Genomic DNA, 18,929 nt, shown 5'->3' with positions numbered 1-18,929 from the left:
TTGGTTCCTCCAAAAAATAGTTGTTTAATCAAGCTCCTCATAAAAACGATTCGTAACATCTTTGGAAATTGTCCTTTGTAACGCTAAGAGTTTCTGTTTCCGTTGGTTTAAAGGGTTCCCTCCGGTTATAAAAATCTGAGTTAATCAGAGATTCTGATATAGATTTTATCTTGACATTAAACTGTGTGATTCGGTTCATTGGGATGCGTTCAAATATATTGTTCGTGCCAGAAAACATGGACTTAATGTTGGCGGCCTTCTCCGTTTTCGTTTCATCGTTTAGAATCGAATCAAATGAGAGTATTATGACAATCTTATTTGTAGTCTTTAACAACAACGGGTTTACTATTTTACAGTTTTTGGAATAGTCAAACAGCAACATGAACAGTTTCCTCAATATTAGTATCCACAGGTCACTGTGTTGTTGTGTCTCTGTACGCTCAGCGTCCGACGCCTCTGAAGCTGTGTTATTAGTGTAGGCAAAGTTACCACGGCAATACAGACCAAAAATCATGTCGGAGAAAGTACTCATTAACGTGAAAAGCTGATTAATGAACAGAAACTCGTAACCTGCAAAATTCTTGTTTGCCAAATTGGAGAAGACAAAAAATATCGTATCTTGTATCAGAGGTAAAAACTCTTTGTAACACTCCACAAAATTTTCCACGTCATTTAATTCTTCGTACTGTAGTAGAAGGAAGTAAGAAACGTAGAGACTGGTGTTTCTATAAATCAACGAATCGACAACACCATTAATTAATGAGGCGGGTGTCAGGCACTTCCTAGATAAGTCCGCGTACTTTGTTTTCAAACTGTCTCTTGACAAAATGACTCTTTTTAATGAGATTATATGGTCTTTGCTTTGCAAGTATTTGATCAAATCCGTGTGTGAGTTCAGCATGTCCAGCTCTTTCCGAAACAGTAAGTCGGCAATTGGGGTTGACCCAAAACCACATTCCGGACTGGTGAAGACTGGATACTGTCCCCTGAACAGATGTCTTCTGAGATAATTTTTACAAATGAAGTTCCAAAGCTGTATCTGTTGTTCATTCTTTTGTTCACAATTTAGGGATTGGTGTCGCGCCAGATGCATATCCTCGTCAAAATCTAGAGAAATTCTGTTTGAGGCAAAGGAAGTCAATGAGTAGTAGTACTTCATTAGCGCCAAAAATTTCAGATAGTCTACGGATTCCGTAGAGGGTGCCCGTTTTTGTACTTCAAGTTTGATGACTTGAACGTTGATTAGCAAAAAGGGCAAGAACTGTTGCAATTGTTTGAACATATCCAGTTGCGCATCTTTCAGTACTATCAACACCGTAGAAGACAATGTTTCAAAGGTAAGTAGCAGACAAAGAGAAAGAAGTCCGAATGTGACCAACTGCGAGAGGGTCAGGTCCTTAGGTACGAATGTTTGATTGTTGACCAGTTCCCTTTCTAGCGCTTTCAGCAGGTCAACGGGATCCAATATCGGGATCAAGGAGCCGCTCTCTTTGACAATGTCGATGTATTTTTTTATTACGGCCAGGCATTGTAGGGGGAAGGGAAACCTTATTAGGGATTTATCGTTTATATTGTTTGCAACAGGGTCAGGTATATCCCTTACTTCCCAATCATGCTCTCCATATATTCCGCGGAAAATCTCCATGAACTTAAAGAGAAAGTCGTCCCTATTCCTTAGGAACTTCAAAGTGAAGATAGAACTTGGTGAATCCAAAATTGGGTTTTCATCTATAACGCTGGCATTTTTTTGAAAGATGGAGAAGACTTCGTTCGGGTCCAAAAACGTCGGGTCGAGATCTCTAAATTCGTCGATCGAGTTGGCTGGTGGACTGGTGGGCTTGCCCCCCGAACCGAGCTGTTGCTGGTGATCCAGTGTGCTGAGCCGTTGCGAGCGGTTGTCCGTATTGTTACTGTCGTAGTCATCATCCTCTTCGTCATCGTAGTCCTCACCAGTAGGTCTCGCAACCGAGGGGTCCTCTAGAGACAAATATGTGCTGTCTAGTTGTTTCCCCGTTATAGCTTGCAATTCAAACAATCTTGCCTGCAAGAGAGGCAGTTCCGTCAAAACAGCATCGCGTGGTGTATACGGAGTATCCGCTGGATCAAAAATCGCTGGTCCTTGCACCCAATTTAATTCAACGTTTGTATTTGCCAGTGACTGAACCGGGTTCTTCTCCAGTCTAGGTGCTGCGGATCGTGGAATGTAAGATTGTGTTTTTGGTGTATTTTTGGGAGGTGCTGAAAAGATCCTTTGATTTGACACTCTGAGTAGCTCCATTTTCGTGTTATACTCCTTTATCTGTTGCAGTGCAGACAGATCAGAGCTACGTGGGACATTCTTCGCGAGATGTTTTTCCTTGATGGGTGGAGTGTGGGAAGATTCCCTTGCAGACGATTTGTGAATCACAAACCGGTCCTGCTTGATAGGCGGCGTAAAACGATGTTTTGACCGGAGCTGTTGCTGCTGCCGCTGAGACAGCTGCACATGTTGTTGTTGTTGTTGTTGTTGTAGTGATATACGTTGTTGTTTTGGTAGTTTCTGTTTCGGATGCTGCTGCTGTTGCGGCTGCAGTATCGGTAATCGTTGAGGCTGTGGTTGAGGTTGTGTTTGCGGCTGTGGTTGGGGCTGTGGTTGCCGTTGCCGTTGCAGTTGAGGCTGCGGACGTGGTGGTGGAGCTGCCCGCTGGTGCTGATGCGTCTCGGGCACAGCTAGCGGCGCAGCTGGAGACTGTGGGGATAGTCCAGAGTCACTCGGGAAGGAACAGTTGGGTTTGTTCCCCTTCCGGCAATTCCCACAGATCGGTTTCACACGATCACAACCAATTTTCCGTTTCCGGCATTGAATACAAGCGGGCGGGCGCTTCGCGCGTTTCCCGTTCAATTCGGCCATAACAACACAGGAAGTATGTTACGCGGTAAACCAGTCAATTGGCGATGTGTAGCAGTGCAGGAAGCCATCCAATGCCGGCCTGTGTTCTTCTTCGCCAGCATCTTCTTCCAACAGCTTCGAAGAAACGAAAAATCACGAGATCCGGGTAATGTAGACCGCCACGTGATTGGGTGCCAACTTCCTGCCCTTGCGGGTCTCGGCATCTCCAGAAGCAGTCCACTGACGAGCCATGCGACTGCAAAAGTAAGTATACCCAGTAAAAATTGGCGGAGCAGAACAGCCTGGGCGTCCATACATTATAATTCATTAAACTGCTTTAAAACTAATTAAATTCCAGGTATCTTGCCCTCTCCCAATATCTCTCTCTCCGCAGGCTTCTCCAAGCCGGCGGCAATCGTCACCTGCCTCTGGATGGATCCACCTCAATGGCTTTGAATCCCATGCACACTATTTTTCTGCCTCGAGGATCCATTGCCTCATGTGTGGGAACTCCTCAAGGTATTCCTTCAATTTGTCCTTGAGCATCTTGCATTCCACTGCCATCTCTTCCTGGGTCCTCGCGGTGCGGCAATTGTCCGGCTTCAACTCTCTTTCAGAGTGTGGCTGGGTTTGGCCTGTCCCGGGGACCCCGTCCTCCATCGACTTCTTACGGGCGGCTCTTCCACCATTGTTTAGGTACTCCGCGCGGTGTTCTTGCCAATCCCACTGGTCAATGCGTTCGTATATTTCATCGCCAATATTATTTACCCTGTACCTTGGGATGATGTGTGTGTGCAGGTGCGGGACACTTTGTCCAGCCTCGGGACCATCCTGGATGGCTATATTCATAGCATCCGCCGTGTATACCCATTTTATAAACTGCTGGACTAGTTGTACGGTGTTGAAATGGTCCTGCGTCTCAACGGGGGTCAACTGGGACAGACTGATGGCGGTGTTCTTCAGGGGGACCACCAATACGTGGCCCGCAAGTATTGGCTTCAAGTTCACAAGGGCATAGTTGTATTTCGTCTTGAAAAAAACCTGGTCTGTCACCAAGAACTTGCTGAAGTATATCTTGTTCGACATCTGAGACTCTCGTTATCTGTCGCTGATCCTTCTCCTGTAAATATAGCTCGAGAGAAACACAGGTGCGTGCGGATTGTGTCACTCTGTTACGTGCCTCCGTTTCCTTGAAGGTTTCCTGAGAATAAAAAATAATACTAGTAACAATACTAAAAATAATACTAACAATACTAATAGATTGATATCAGGTACATTCCTGAGCAGAACCTATAAGAGAGATGCAGCCCCCCACTGCCGAGGGGGGGAAATGGAATAGCACAACGTGCTCAGTGGCTCAAGTAAAGGCCGCCATCTTGGTCGTCGATTGCCGTGACTAGGTCCTCCACGTCGCTGCTCTTCATGTCCCAACCGAGCTTGGAGGAGACGCTCAGATTCTGCAGATGTGGTAACCTTTGTTCCATAATGGCTATGGTGAAATCGTCTGGGTGGATCTTTGCGCTCATCCCGAGCGCGCCGCTTGATACCAGGTATATGGTTTTCAATGGTCTTTCAAAGCCTTCTATTTCTACGAGCATGTACTCCGAGAACGCCCACTTCGTAACGTAGTCTACCGTTAACTGTATGGAGATGAGGTTTGTGCAGTAACGGAAAACATAATCCAGTGAATTGTCTCTAAGGGAAGGCATCGGGTAGTGGAAGTACAAATGTCTGAGATTGTTGCCAATCCTCATCAAAAGAACGTATAGTGAGTTCTCGTCGATCTGTGGACAGTACGAAAACTCCAGCGTTTTTATTGTGGCCGGCCATGTAGTGTCTCTAATAAATTCGTTTGTTATCCCACCGCTCAATTTCAAGTACTGTAAATTAGAGGGCCAAACAAACCCCTCGCATCCCTTGCAATCTATGGAGCTCCGTGGGAACGACAGGTGAGTTAGCTTAGTAAAGTTCTTGATCGCTTGGAACAGCTCTTTCAGTTTAACGGTTTCGGAGACTAATCCTAGATCCAGATATTTTAACTCGCAGCATGCCTTCAACGATATTAACGGCGCGTACCCAAAACTTGTCTGCGGCGCGGTGAACTTTTCCAAGTGCGGGGAACACCGTCGCAAAAGTTTTGACACGTATGAGTTCTTGCCACTTTGCATAATCGTCGAAAGGTCCAGTTCACAAACGTAAGATCCCATCTTCTTCTTCCGATCGGCAATCACCGCGGTAACAAAGTTGCTGAAGTTTTTGCTAGTCAACTTCGGACTACGGTATATCAAGGGCACGGTTAACCAGTACCATCGCGAACATACCAATAGATAATTTAGCGCCGGCCTCTCTGAGTATTTTATAATGAGTTTCTGCAACTCCCAGGGAAGTGTCATCATGGAGTTCGGATTCAACGAGGATCTGGGGAGCTCCTGCTGGTCGTTGGCGGCATTATCCACCGCAACAACATCCTCCTTATTATGGGCTCTGTCTTGTCTCGTAAAGCCTACTTTGGAGAACCCCTCGCCAGCAACATACTTTCTGTATGGCACCCTTGTCTTCTGAGGCCTTGATCTGTTTGCCATACTCCGGTGACCTTCGGGAAAGAATGCACAACTAGCTGCCCCTTTCCCTGGAGCCCCGCAAGAAGAAGCCGCTTTAAGTAGTTAGTAGAAATTATATATATGATTTTTTTTCTTTAATTTCACTTTATTCAAATCTCCGCTTCGAGACCATCTCTTCTTAACGAATCTTCCATCTGTTGCAAGAGTGAGGTCCAGTAGCAGTGGGATAAGCAAAATAGCAGGTCTTTGGCTGTTGCAACTCTACCGGATCCTACCAAAAAATAGAAACAGAATGCCAACCTTTGGGTTAACACCATTTGAATGGTGCAAAAAACAAAAAGATGTTCCAACCGAGGATCGAACTCGGGACCTTTGTCGTGTGAGGACAACGTGATAACCGCTACACTATTGGAACACGGTTTTTTGAATTTTTTCACAATATGTGAACTCACACAGTTCCAATTACGAGACCCAGCTCTCATCACGAACTCTCACAGTTCTCAGACACAAACCAATAAGCCCTCTTCCACAAGGCAACACAACAACCCCTTATACGAAATATAAACAATAAGTCCTTTTCCACAAGGCAACCCTTAGCGACAAACAATAGTTACTATGCAACATGCAACACGCAAAGTGCAACATGCACTAATCAATAATCACGCAATATACATATAACGAATGGACAGACCCAAGCTAATGCGGTCTGATCCAGCTTCACCAATTATTATATAAAGGCCACAGATTCCAACCATTGGAATCCTCGTCTCACTTCCTTTATATATTCTCCTTCTATATAATCTTTATATAGAGAGGACAGACAATTGATCACTGTTGAACTCTTATATACCTTAGAGTTTAAGATATCATCATAGGCATAAACAGAATGTGAAACGATAATGGCACGTGACAACTATGAAACGTATAACACTAATGCCACGAGGAAGTTAATATGTTACACTGTGAAACATGCACACTACTCTGAGATTATCTGGGAAATTTTCACATATATAAAGGCTAGTTATATCCATATTATCGGTCTTTATCTTTCTGGTACATACAGAAGAGCCCATCGAACCTTTTACTTATATAGTATAACTAAGAAGTCAACTTTACCTAAGTCATCTCTCAATCTCTACTTAAAATGGATAGTCACGGCGAGAAAGACAATATCCAACAATATCAAACTATCTTTACGCACACTATTCAATTACAATCTACGTTAGCTCTTACAATTTCCTCTTTTCTTCAGTTTGACATTTTGAGAACAGTTTGTTTAAAAATTATGACCATTTTTGAGAATTTTGTGTCAAAAATTAAAAAATTATTGTACGGATGGACAAACATTTATTCATCCGTTATTCTGAATTCTCTCTGAAAGCTGGCATATACGACGTTTAATAAAAACCACGCATCATCTACTAGAAAAACAGAAACCACTAATATTTCAATAATTTGTTTCTGTGTTTTTTCTAATGCCGATCAATAAGACTATAGACTCCACTTATCCGGAACCAAAAACAAATAGAGGGTTTATCAGTGGATTGTTTAGAGGAGTTACAGAAAATAAGGAATTTAGAAGCGTACACAAAGCTAGTATACGTAAACCTAGCTTAAAAAAGAAAGTTGTATTACTCCTTCAGATAAGCGAGCTTACCAAACACGCCGAAACATTGATAAACCTGAATTTTCACAAAAGGTTAAAAGCATTAGTGGTGACTGGCGATTATCATTGCCTGAAAAAGCACTCAGAGAGAATGCGTTTGACAGCAATGATCCAGAGGACAATATTTTAAAGTTGATGGTTTGGCAAAAGTATTGGGAAGACTATTGGTATAAGCCACTCGAAAAAGGAGCGTTGGGACCTAGTCCAAAAGCTGAGTTAATTAAAAACAGACCATTGCGCTTTCAAGGTAAAAGTAGGATGGATGCTTACAACCCGATGTATTACACGTATAATTTTGGTTCAGACCACGGTATTCCCAGATCCAAAACAGTGAGCAGACTGCTAGATGTAGTACATTCCTTGAGTGACATGGACTTTGGAGTCGAACCTGTTAGTGTCAAACCTGTTAGTACCGAACCTGTTAAAGGAATAAACACATCGATAAAAGGTTTCACGGGAAAGAAGAAAATAGACGAGGATACACCAAAGCAAGACACCAAAGAAAGAAGGTTCAAACGCTTTAGAAACGCAATTCACCAAATTAAAAGTCGTTGCAAAAGTTCCGGTTCCCGTAACAGGATAGAAACAAATAAAGCCAAGGATAACTCACTGAAAAATAATAGGCAGACTCAACTCCAACCGGAAAGGATTGAACAGAAGGAAAACCACAAGTCTTCAACAAACAAAGCTTCCAATACTGTAATCCCTCGTAAAAACTTCATCATTCTTGGTGAACTAACAGTAAACGACAAATCTAGAGTCCCATTAGGCTACTCTCGGTTGTGGAAAGAGACTGAAAAGATGGGAAAACGAAGCGTAAAGATTCAACATCGTCAGTGTTGCGGTACCAACTAGAATTTTCCGAGGACACTTCATAAAGCTTTTAGGGGCTGAAGGATCATTTAGACTTTATCATTCAAAAATGCTTGTGCTAATGCTGCCCACAAAGTTTGGTTTGACTATACCGGGGTCGTCGGGCTAAAAAACATTAAGCATAAATAAATAAATAAAAAGATAAAAATAGAGAACTGGCTCACGACTGTTGGTCTGTCCAGTAAATACCCATGAGCAGTAGGGATTGCATATATGGATTGGATAGATGGTTTACAAGACGTATGCTAAAACCTAGTAACTCATTCTTCAGTGTGCTTGCTTGGAGCTCGAACAAGAGAGAGCGATTGTAAATATTACCTTTTCTGGCCCCCCTTCATAATTTAAAAACAACTAGACGTTCAAGCTAATGGACACAACATAAGGGTGTAGCAACGACAGCAGCAGCAAGGCAGCAAACATCGCCACTACCATTCTATGAGAAGGTACGGTATACCAACGGCTTAGCTGATGGATATGCCTCATTAAGGGTTTATTTCCTCTTTTAGAAAAAGGTCCTTAATAGCTGCATAACAATAGCTCCACGACTGCTTAACGACTGACAGTTCAGCGGTCCATAGAAGACCCATGAATAGTCACTGTCACAGGTTCCGCATTGACTGCTATGATTGTGTCATAATTGTGTCGTTTAGGGACCGGTTCAGCTTGCAGTGAGTAGACTATTGTGTTTCCATTTTGCTATTATTTGCGAATAAACGTACGATAATCAGGGTCCATTGTGCATACCCAGAAGCATGTATTGTGTACCGGTTGCAAAGCGGGAACGTACTGGAGTGTTCTGAATTGGGTCAGTTAAAGTGGCGAGATTATAGCGGTCTGCTATTATTTGCTGAAAAATCGTACGATGATCAGGATCCTCATTGCCGAGTGACATGGCGCCCCCTCTTTTACTCGTGCTTGTAATAGTTCAAAATATTTTGTATAAGAGGGCAGGCTATTTCTGACATCCCTCATCCAGTCCATACATCTTCTCATCTTTCTTCCCTATCCTCAAGTATTCATTACCAGCGAGTACCAAAATCAACTAAACAGCAGTTACAATAATGAGATTCACTAATATAATTCAAGGTCTACTTGTCCTGTCTGGACTACAAGCGGTTCAAGGCAAATGGTACAGGCTAAAGCAGCACATGAGAGACTCCTACCAAGAAGCTGTCTCTAATATGCTGGATAATTTGGCACCTTATTCGACTGGTGAATTTAGGGATGAGGTTGCCAACATCACAGCACAAAGTTCCGAGGTTCTGAAAACTTATGGAGACTTTGTGTTTCCCCTCCCAATTGTGGAGGGAATCCTGGCCAACAAGATGAAACTATTAGAGGCCCATCCTGAGAATGTTACAACAATCTTGAATAACATCCAAGATGGGCTTCAGTTTGCCATCGAAACAACTCCAGACTTTTACCTGGAGAAAGTTAAAGACTACATAAAGGGTAAATTAAAACTAAGTGAAATTTTACCCTCAGACTACTTTGAAAGTGGAGAGTTAGAAGAAATTGGCTCTCCGATGGAGTTTTTAACATTGGCAAGGACGCCAAGGCACCCGAGACTGGAATCGTTTCTCAGGGGACTCATAGCAGTGATGGCCCTGTTAGGCGGGGCAATGGCGCTGTGCGGGTCACTGGGGAAATACCAGTGCAAGATGATTTTAATGGTCACGGCATTGACAATTCTAGTTTGGTCCTTACACCTTCGCAGAGAGTTTGGTGTGTAGCTTGTAAATATTTACGTACATCCTTGGCGTGTTCTGTACCTCATATATTCCTTAGATAGAAATACCCCCCTGCATTTACAAAACTGACTGTTCACACAGTGTACTTACAACAGTACGTGTGTAAGCAATAAGTAATGGGTAGCAAAGATTCCACTGTCCTTTGGCCTCTGTCTCTAGCTCTTTCAGGTAGAGATTACATGGTTCATTCTAAAAACTTTTTGATTCTGACAGTATGGACCTATCCAAGATAAGCTACAGAGTTGTTGGCTGCGTTATTACTTTATTGTATGTGCCTTACTAGGACATGAGGGCGTAGCACCGAACAGGTTACGTAGGTTGAACTAACTGCAAGCAATTTACTATCCTTACCTGTAGAAAGTAGAAAGAAACTGGAAAGAGATTTCTTTTGAACTAAACCAAACATCTCCAATTTTGTATTTGAATTACATAGAGCTGAAGAATACACCGCGGAAAGCCCCATATATTAGGAGCTGCTATTTTGCATTGTTTTGTTATCAAGCGGTTAAACAGTTTTTGTGTCACAAAAAGCTGTTTTTTAGAAATATTAAGGCATTTTTTAAGAGATCACAAACATATTTAACTCTTAAGAACGCTTCCCTTCACTTCCCTTCCAGTATTTTTTCTACTTTTTAAACATATCACCACCCGTACTACCCAGAAATCACAGTGCGACACATTTCAAAATTAGTTATGAAGTTTACCTCAGTTTTTAAGCGGACCAAAGAAGCCTTGTTTGTTAACCTGGTCAAAAAAGAAAAGAAACAAGTTCCTGAACTGGACATTTCATGTTATGTCCGTCCAACAGGCTGTAACATTTGTAATGACATTATCCCACATTGTTGTTATGACTTGCTACAAAAAGTGAACAACGGCGAAATTGCAGCAAATGATGATCTTATTGCCTATCTGCATGAGCAGGAATTGATCAGACGTAGCATGATTGAACAACAAGAGAGAGAAAGCTGCGAAACTATCACGAACGACAGTGAAGAGGTAATGAGTATTCAATCTTCCATGAATTGGAGGTACAACTCGGAAACTTCCTCAAGTGTTGAATCTCCGGTCACTGCCACGATCAGTTCGACCGCCTCAAACATAGTCCCTATTATCAAACTCGACCCCATAGTCTCCCCATGCCTTAAGGCGAACGCTCATATACCCAGTGAGCTAGTACCCTCGAGAACAAAGCACGCCACCAACCCCAATTGGTGCGCCGGCTCTTAGTACCACCAGAGCAGAAGGACCTGTGTGGTGAGAGGACGTACAAGAAGGACTACAATGAGTACGGCCAAACTTAAAATCTTAAAGTCATGCGCAAAGCTGAACTACACCATTGAAAAAAAATCAATGCTATTGGGCACTCCGAGTCCACCAGATGTCGAAAAGTGATCCAATCTTTTATGAAAGATTCAAAACTGTCCTGATCGGAGGGTTTCCACAAAGTAAAGGGCAAGGCAAAGAAGACAACAAAAGCCTTCTTCCGGAAACTTTTTAAGCGTGAATTGATTACAGGATAATCACAGTCTACTGCATTGAATTTGGGTAAAGATCCTTGAGGAAGATAACAATTCTTTGACGGCGCTTGAGTCTACTAATGATAAGCGCTCCAGAAAAAAGCTGGAATCAGACTACGCGCGGTACAGGGAGAAAGAGTTAAACAAGGTTCAGAGAAGACTCACATTAATGGAAGCAAACAATAAAACGTTGGCTCCGGAACTGGTGCGCTTCTCTAACGTCATTTCGGCAAAGACTTCCTCTTACGGCACCTTAGCGAAATGCTTCAGTCAAGCTACGTTCTGTCCAAAATAAACGAAAATGCCATATGGGTCAAGTTTTATACCATCAGGCGCTAAACCAGGCCTTTCTGATCTCTGCAATTATTGCATTTGCATTGCATAAGCTGGTGCATCAATCGCACCCGGCTTCAACTGTTTTTTTATTACCATTATATTAGCTTACCAAAGATTTATATTCTTACCTTTTAACCGGCCCCCCTCGTAGTACTTACTTCTTGTAACTTGTAAGAGTGTTAGGTCAAATTGATACAATTGTTGCCTGTCTTTTTAAGTATTTTCTTCAAGGGTGTATCCTACAAGTTACAAGCTCTTACAATTGTGAGAGGAAAGTAGTAGATCTCCAACTGATAAATTGCAAGTATTTGCGTATATCCTCGGCGTGTTCTGCGACTTATATATTTCTTGGGTAGAAATACCTCCTGCATATACATAATAAACTGCTTACACAGTGTACTTACAACAGTACATGTTTACTCGGTTTGAACACAACGGTTAAAAGATTCAACGCTGTCTCTCTACTTCCTTTACTTCTTTGTAATCAATTAATCTCTGCTTATGTCGGTAGACAATAAGGGTGCTTACGACAATTTTACATATGAAACTATAGTTCGAACAATACATAGAAGGTTTACTGTGCTTCACGGAAAATAATATGGACTGTTCAAGTTCGGAACATAACAGCTCAGTCACAGACCATTACATATCTATTCGTCAACTAGCTAGTCTACTTAGTAGATCTTGTATACTTGATGTAACCGCACCGTTCGAGTCTGGACCCCCACTTCCGCTGGGGTTTCTGTTGCTGTGTAACCTTCGATCTCGTATTCTTCCTCCTTATCAGCCGAATCCCTGATGCGCTTGCTAGAGTCATCTCCAGAAGCTTCTGCTAAATCAGCCGGTCTTTTCTTTCTAACATCATGATCTTCACTGTCATCAGAGTTGTCGCTGCCATCGTCACTAGCATCACTGTTAGAAGAATCACCACCATCCCCAGTTGCTGGCTCATAAGTCGGCAACACATCTTCTATAGCTGCATCTTGATTGACTTGCTCAGGGTCCTTAGAATCAAGGGCAAAATCGATCTCATTCAACATGATCTGATCTTGTTCTAAAGCAGCTCTTTGTATCTCAAAAAGTTTCTGTAACTTCGATATGAGTTCGTTTCTCACAGTTTGTCTATCTTGAATTGTTTCCGTAGCAACTTTCCCAATTTTAGACACTGTCTTGAAGTTTTCCATAAAGACTAAACTGTGTGGGTCCAGTTCATTTATAGCTTCGTCAAACCGTTTCTTTATGCCTATAACATTATGCTTATTCTTGTGCAACCTGTCATAAAGGGCGGAAACCTCCCTCAATTCTGGAGGTATGGACGTACCTCCCTGATCCAATGATACTCTACCCTCTTCCGGCTTGACAGCTGCTGGAACAGATTTTGCTGACTGAAACACATCCTCCATTTCTTCTATAACTTCTCCAGAAAAGACTCCCCTTTGTTTCCAAATACCAACAACCCTCCTAACTTTCCTCCGCAAGTCTTCATTGAACTTCGGATAAATCACTCTTATCACACCTGGGAATACGCTGGCAAACGCAGTTTCAAACTGTGAAATCTTCTGGACCTTCCCTTGCTGTACAACATGGTTAACTAAATAGACGGCCAACATTTTCCTTCTATTGCTAAGCCCGCTCTGTGTCATATATTCTTTCAAACACTGTGACACCTGATCGGCTTCTGTATACTGCGAGAGCAACCACTTGGACGAATTCGAGATTGATACTTGTGTGTCCTCTAACGCATTCAGCTTCTCAGTAAACTGTTCTGGAGAAAACGACATGATGGGGGGATAGCTAAACTCTTCACGTAAATAAAGGAAAGAAGGTAGGATTAAACAAGAACAAACAAAGTGATCAAATTATTGTCCTTCAATGGATGAGAGAAGCCGGCTTACTGAATAGTCTGCTCTTGAAGTTATATACTTGATACTTAATTCTTAACTGAAAAAACTCGATAAAAAATATTTCAAGCCCATTTTTATTTAAGCGATGCTACTGGTGCAGAAGAACAGAACATTGAGCTGACTTACTGGTATCTGCTGTTCTAGACACGCTGTTGTACATGTCCAAGCAAAAAGATGTCCTCAGATGATTTCAGGGTGACAAAACGGTTGAAGAGGGAGACAAACGGTAAACTAGGGGAGGTGAAGGATCTCTTTTCCCGTTTGAACACCCTTTATACGTTTCTCATGTGCAGGAAACACGTCGTTCCAACGTTCAAGACTTTGACAACTCCACTTGTTTCTGTTATTGGACGACCGATTACTAAATTAGACCTTGCCAGGATTGTCGCTATAATGCCTCGAGATTGTGAATTCAAATATATTGATGAGAATCAAATCATCACCGAAACTAAAAGGTTTGATTTTAAGAACGGCGGGTACCAGCAGAGGGAAAACGATATATTTGAGTTAAAGAATGTTGAGGATCAATTCAAGGGACAGCTATCAACTCAGCTACTGTTGTTTGAGTTTGTAGATGGTAACATGCAGCGTTCTTGGACGCGATCGAATTCAGATGAGTACAATAACAGCCACAAGGTAAAACTACCCGCGTACACCACTGACGAAATGAAAAAGATGATATTGAAACGTTCTGAACGGTTTGAAAACAACTTACAGAAATTTTGTAGCGCGTGTGAAAGCAGGGGATGCGATTCCTTTGACGAATTAACCAAAGTGGCTGCAAAATACGTTCCTGAGGAAAAGTCTTATGAGGACCCAATCGAAGCCTTAACAAAAGCCAGGGCAAATAAAAACACAGATGACGACGAACAGCGAGATACAGTATCCGTGGACGAGGAAACTGGTTTAGAGCGGCCTAGCATTAAATCCATGATTGAAAAATTCAAAAAATTGGATTCTTACTATGACCAGATAAAGGACCATTTCATAATACCAGCCAGGTCAGCAAAATACGGGGAATTGGATTTCGATTTGTCTCCAACAATATTTAATGCGATAGAGCATCAGCAATTTTATACACACCAGGCTGATGCGTTGAATGCTGTGCATAAAGGAGAGAATGTGATAATTACAACCTCTACGTCATCGGGTAAATCGCTAATTTACCAAGTTTCAGCGATAGATATACTGTTGCAAGATCCTGAGGCGACTTTTATGTATATCTTTCCGACAAAGGCTCTAGCTCAGGATCAGAAGCGTTCCTTCGAAGCGATCATATCCAAGATCCCACAACTGAAAGGTATAAGTGTCAATACATACGATGGGGACACAGAACAGGCAGATCGTAGGGAGATAAGAAGAAACGCACGTGTCATATTTACGAACCCAGACATGATTCATGCGTCCATTCTACCTAACCATACCAACTGGAAACACTTTCTTTACAACTTGAAAATTGTCGTTGTTGATGAACTGCATATCTACAGAGGGCTTTTTGGCTCTAATGTTGCCCTGGTAATGAGACGTCTTTTGAGAATTTGCCAAGTCCATTATCAAAACCATGAATTACACTTCATCTCGTGCTCTGCCACTCTTCGTCACCCTGTCGAGCACATGAAAGACATATTCGGTGTTGAGCAGGTAAAACTCATTCAGCAGGACGGATCCCCAAATGGGCCGAAGAATCTAGTTATTTGGAACCCACCTATTTTGGGGCAACATATGAGGAAACGTGAGAACTTTATTGGGGAATCCGCCAAAATCCTGGTAGAATTAATTCTACAAAACGTCAGAACCATTGCCTTTTGTTTTGTGCGCAGAGTATGTGAACTGTTGATGAAAGAGGTAAGGAGTATTTTTGTTGAGATGAACAGAACGGATTTGTTGACCGACGTTATGTCGTATAGAGGAGGATATTCGCCAGCAGATAGACGTAAAATCGAAAGAGAGATGTTTCATGGGAATTTGAAAGCGGTAATTTCAACCAATGCATTGGAATTGGGTATTGATATTGGTGGTCTGGATGCAGTTCTAATGTGTGGGTTCCCGCTGTCTCTAGCAAACTTCCATCAGCAAAGTGGTAGGGCTGGTAGAAGAAACAACGATTCGTTAACTCTTGTAGTAGCCACGGATTCACCCGTAGATCAGCATTATGTCGCCCACCCCGAGGCTCTTCTTGATGCAGACAACACTGATTCGTACCAAGAATTGATTTTGGACTTTACAAATCCGTTGGTTCTCGAGGGGCATATACAATGTGCTGCATTCGAATTACCTATTGTAATTGAGCGGGATAAACAGTACTTTGAGGAGGAAAGCCTTGCAAAAATCTGCGAGACCAAATTACTACACAACGACGAAGGGTATCACGCTAGTAATAAGTTTCTACCCTGGCCATCGAAACTTATATCACTAAGAGGTGGGGATGAAGATATGTTTGCCGTGGTGGATATCACAAACAATCGAAATATTGTGATAGAGCAAGTGGAAACGAAACGCACGAGTTTTACTTTGTACGATGGGGGTATCTTTATTCATCAAGGTTATCCGTATCTCGTGAAAGAGGTAAATCCCGACGATAAGTACGCCACAGTACAGAGAGTAGATGTAGATTGGGTCACCCAGCAAAGAGATTACACAGATGTGGACCCACAACTGATCGAAATAGTGCGGTCGCTGCCTGACAGCGATGTGCCCGTGTATTTTGGTAAAATGAGAACCACTATAGTCGTTTTTGGGTTTTTCAAAATGGATAAGTACAAGAGAATAATTGACGCTGTAGAGACTCACAACGATCCGATAGTTTTCTATTCTAAGGGATTATGGATTGACATCCCTCCAAGAGCGTTGGAACTATGCGAACAAAAACAGTTGAGTATCGCAGGTGCAATACATGCAAGCCAACATGCAATAATGGGTATTTTACCAAGGTTCATCGTGGCCGGTGTTGATGAAATTGTCACAGAATGCAAAGCACCGGAGAAGGAGTTCGCCGAAAGACAGACGAAGAGGAAACGCCCCGGCAGATTAGTGTTCTATGATTCGAAAGGGGGTGAACACGGATCCGGCCTTTCTATCAAAGTATTTGAGCATATGGATGAGATAATTAGCACTGCTCTGAAAAGGATCGAGGATTGTCCTTGTGATGATGGGTGTCCCAACTGTGTGGCAGGAGCGTACTGTACGGAAAACTGTCTCGTACTTTCCAAACCTGGAGCATTATTGCTGCTGCATTACATTCTGGGTCACGATGAGTCCAAATTTCTGGATACGATTAAAGATGGACCGGAGCCAAATATGCCAGAGATAAAAGTAGAAACGGTAGTCCCCGTGCTGGATCATGTTAAGTTCTCCGGCAATTTCAAAATAGCGGATAATTTATCATGAGGGTGTAGTATAATATACAAAGCTCTATACTTACATTATACCATGTCATTGTGTATATATTACAAAATCCTTAGGACATTAGGGTGTTGACTGCCCAGTTTACACTCAACGTCCTCAAGTCCGTATATGTTTGACCAACACCGACGAAAAGGATTGGTATTCCTGTAGCATATACCATGTTAACCATCGTACCGAGCATACCACCGACTGTATCACATTTTGAGATGATGAAAAAATCCAGATTCCGTACTTTCCCAAAGGCGTCGTTAAAGTTTTTGGCTTGTTGAACAGAGTCTGTCCCAACCAGAGCTTCACCGACCATGATGATCTTGTCTGGTTTGGCCTGTTCAGCAAAAGATTTAAGGGGCGACATCAATGTTGGGTCATTATGTCTTCTCCCAGCGGTATCCATCAGAATTATATCGAAATCGTAGTCATGCCCATATTTGATAGCTTGCTTAGCAATCTTGGTTACAAGGTCACTGCCACCGTAACCGGCCTCAAACAATTCAACGTAGTCGTTACCTGTCTTACCCCTTTTATTCCTAGACCCACGAACGTATGATTGATCCATCAACTGTGCAAGATTCTCAACGTGCACTCTAAGCTGTTCAACGGCACCAGACCTGAATGTATCACAAGCAACGATCAACACTCTGAAACTGTTCTGAAGTAGCCAGAACGCCAGCTTGGATAAGTTTGTAGACTTACCAACACCGTTGACCCCCACGACGGAAAACACATAGGGTGACTTCTTCCCTTCGGAATCTGTTTTGCCTGTCTTCTTCTGAATTTCGTGCAAAAGATCCACGGAAACACCGGGTGTTAAGATCTCAGTAAGCGCTTTCGTCAACGATTCGCGTGCTGTATCCTCGACAGTGGTCCAGTTTGCTGTTTTAGATCCTAAAATGTCGCGTTTAACTTGTGCAGTTAAATAATCGGCAGCTTCCGGTGCGACGTTCTTGGTGACCAATTGTTGCTTCAGCTTGTCCAGGACGGAGACTAGATCCTGCTCAGTTATCGTCTTGTTACCAAGAAAGTGCTTCTGCAAAAATCCAAAGGCAGAGTTAGCATACTTGTTAGCACCTGAAGTGGTGGTGGGTTCCTTCGCCGATGTCGTCAGCAAATCATCGATTTGTTTGATCAAGAAGTCTCCTCCCTCCGTTCTATTACCAAACGAATCTTTATCGATCGCTGATTCTTGAACAGAAACGGAGTTATCAGAAGTAGATTTGGTTTTCTTTGAGGAAAAGTCCAAAGTTTTCATGTCAACATTGCTCGTATCTTCGATCACCCCATCGCGGCCCCATTTTCTCCCTTGGTTCGATGGTGCGCTCCGAGCCTGTTGCTGCACCTTCTTATTCTTATTCTTACCCACTGTGTTTCCTGGAGATTGCTCCTTCGACGCAGCAGCAGGCGTAGAACTAACGGTGTACTTGATAGATTCCTCATATTTAGCCCTCAAAAACTGGTCAAATTTCGCCAACGACTCTTCTAAATCATGAAGCTCATCCATTTTCTTGCTCATATTCTCATTTATATCTTCACGGATCCCCAACGATTCCCACAGTTTCAACGCCAGAGTTAAAGTTTCTTCAGCCTCTCTATCCAGTTGTAAATTCTGCTCCGCAAATGTTATGACAAAGTAAAACTCCGGTTGCTTCGCCACGTAGAACATGGCACAGAAGGACTTTGTAGCACCGCTCTGCACATTTACCAAGTTGAACTTCCCACCCACAGAGTCCTTCTTGGTCACCGGTGACAGTATCAGCTGGTTCAGAAACGCATTGATTTGAGACTCGGCAAATTTCTTGCCCAAGCAATTGAACTGGTAAAGTACCTGACCTTGGGGGGTAAAGATGGCCAACTGCTCAAACATACTTGCACGGGAGGACTTCTTTGCTAACACTGAAAACCAACAATTGACTACTCTACGAGGTACAAGTCATCATCTCGAGACTTCAAATTTAAGAATTGACAGCAATTTTGTTCCCAAAAATTTCACTTCTCGAGACAGAGCATTGAGACCTCTTTGGACAAAAAGAGGATAGCAGTGGTGCGTCGC

General features: G+C 42.6%; 9 protein-coding genes and 1 non-coding gene across 10 annotated transcripts; 4 read left to right on the top strand and 6 right to left on the bottom strand.

Annotated features, from left to right (window-relative positions):
- Positions 1–37: 37 nt before the first annotated feature.
- RSC3 (Rsc3p) lies at positions 38–2,890 on the bottom strand (the record flags this gene model as incomplete). The annotated part of the gene is made up of 1 exon (XM_022611015.1): positions 38–2,890. The coding sequence occupies one exon, from the start codon at positions 2,888–2,890 to the stop codon at positions 38–40; it is 2,853 nt and encodes a 950-aa protein (XP_022467253.1).
- Positions 2,891–3,337: 447 nt separating this feature from the next.
- Positions 3,338–3,955, bottom strand: HNT2 (bis(5'-adenosyl)-triphosphatase; the record flags this gene model as incomplete). The annotated part of the gene is made up of 1 exon (XM_022611014.1): positions 3,338–3,955. The coding sequence occupies one exon, from the start codon at positions 3,953–3,955 to the stop codon at positions 3,338–3,340; it is 618 nt and encodes a 205-aa protein (XP_022467252.1).
- A 263-nt stretch (positions 3,956–4,218) lies between these two features.
- Positions 4,219–5,451, bottom strand: PFU1 (Pfu1p; the record flags this gene model as incomplete). Its single annotated transcript, XM_022611013.1, has 1 exon — positions 4,219–5,451. One exon carries the CDS (start codon positions 5,449–5,451, stop codon positions 4,219–4,221), a length of 1,233 nt encoding a protein of 410 aa, XP_022467251.1.
- A 321-nt stretch (positions 5,452–5,772) lies between these two features.
- KNAG0Mtrna7V lies at positions 5,773–5,845 on the bottom strand. The gene has a single exon. It is a non-coding gene; the product is annotated as a tRNA-Val (tRNA).
- Positions 5,846–7,231: 1,386 nt separating this feature from the next.
- Positions 7,232–7,951, top strand: KNAG0M01530 (uncharacterized protein; the record flags this gene model as incomplete). Its single annotated transcript, XM_022611012.1, has 1 exon — positions 7,232–7,951. One exon carries the CDS (start codon positions 7,232–7,234, stop codon positions 7,949–7,951), a length of 720 nt encoding a protein of 239 aa, XP_022467250.1.
- Positions 7,952–9,030: 1,079 nt separating this feature from the next.
- KNAG0M01520 (uncharacterized protein) lies at positions 9,031–9,702 on the top strand (the record flags this gene model as incomplete). Its single annotated transcript, XM_022611011.1, has 1 exon — positions 9,031–9,702. One exon carries the CDS (start codon positions 9,031–9,033, stop codon positions 9,700–9,702), a length of 672 nt encoding a protein of 223 aa, XP_022467249.1.
- Positions 9,703–10,413: 711 nt separating this feature from the next.
- KNAG0M01510 (uncharacterized protein) lies at positions 10,414–10,947 on the top strand (the record flags this gene model as incomplete). The annotated part of the gene is made up of 1 exon (XM_022611010.1): positions 10,414–10,947. One exon carries the CDS (start codon positions 10,414–10,416, stop codon positions 10,945–10,947), a length of 534 nt encoding a protein of 177 aa, XP_022467248.1.
- A 1,300-nt stretch (positions 10,948–12,247) lies between these two features.
- RTT103 (Rtt103p) lies at positions 12,248–13,354 on the bottom strand (the record flags this gene model as incomplete). The annotated part of the gene is made up of 1 exon (XM_022611009.1): positions 12,248–13,354. One exon carries the CDS (start codon positions 13,352–13,354, stop codon positions 12,248–12,250), a length of 1,107 nt encoding a protein of 368 aa, XP_022467247.1.
- Positions 13,355–13,651: 297 nt separating this feature from the next.
- Positions 13,652–16,864, top strand: HRQ1 (ATP-dependent 3'-5' DNA helicase; the record flags this gene model as incomplete). Its single annotated transcript, XM_022611006.1, has 1 exon — positions 13,652–16,864. The coding sequence occupies one exon, from the start codon at positions 13,652–13,654 to the stop codon at positions 16,862–16,864; it is 3,213 nt and encodes a 1,070-aa protein (XP_022467246.1).
- A 70-nt stretch (positions 16,865–16,934) lies between these two features.
- Positions 16,935–18,743, bottom strand: SRP101 (Signal recognition particle receptor subunit alpha; the record flags this gene model as incomplete). Its single annotated transcript, XM_022611005.1, has 1 exon — positions 16,935–18,743. One exon carries the CDS (start codon positions 18,741–18,743, stop codon positions 16,935–16,937), a length of 1,809 nt encoding a protein of 602 aa, XP_022467245.1.
- Between the last annotated feature and the right edge of the window lie 186 nt (positions 18,744–18,929).

This window comes from Huiozyma naganishii, chromosome 13 (assembly GCF_000348985.1).
Source record: "Huiozyma naganishii CBS 8797 chromosome 13, complete genome".
NCBI lineage: Eukaryota > Fungi > Ascomycota > Saccharomycetes > Saccharomycetales > Saccharomycetaceae > Huiozyma > Huiozyma naganishii.
The sequence above is the reverse complement of the archived record's forward strand: the minus strand, read 5'-3'. Positions and strand labels throughout refer to the sequence as shown.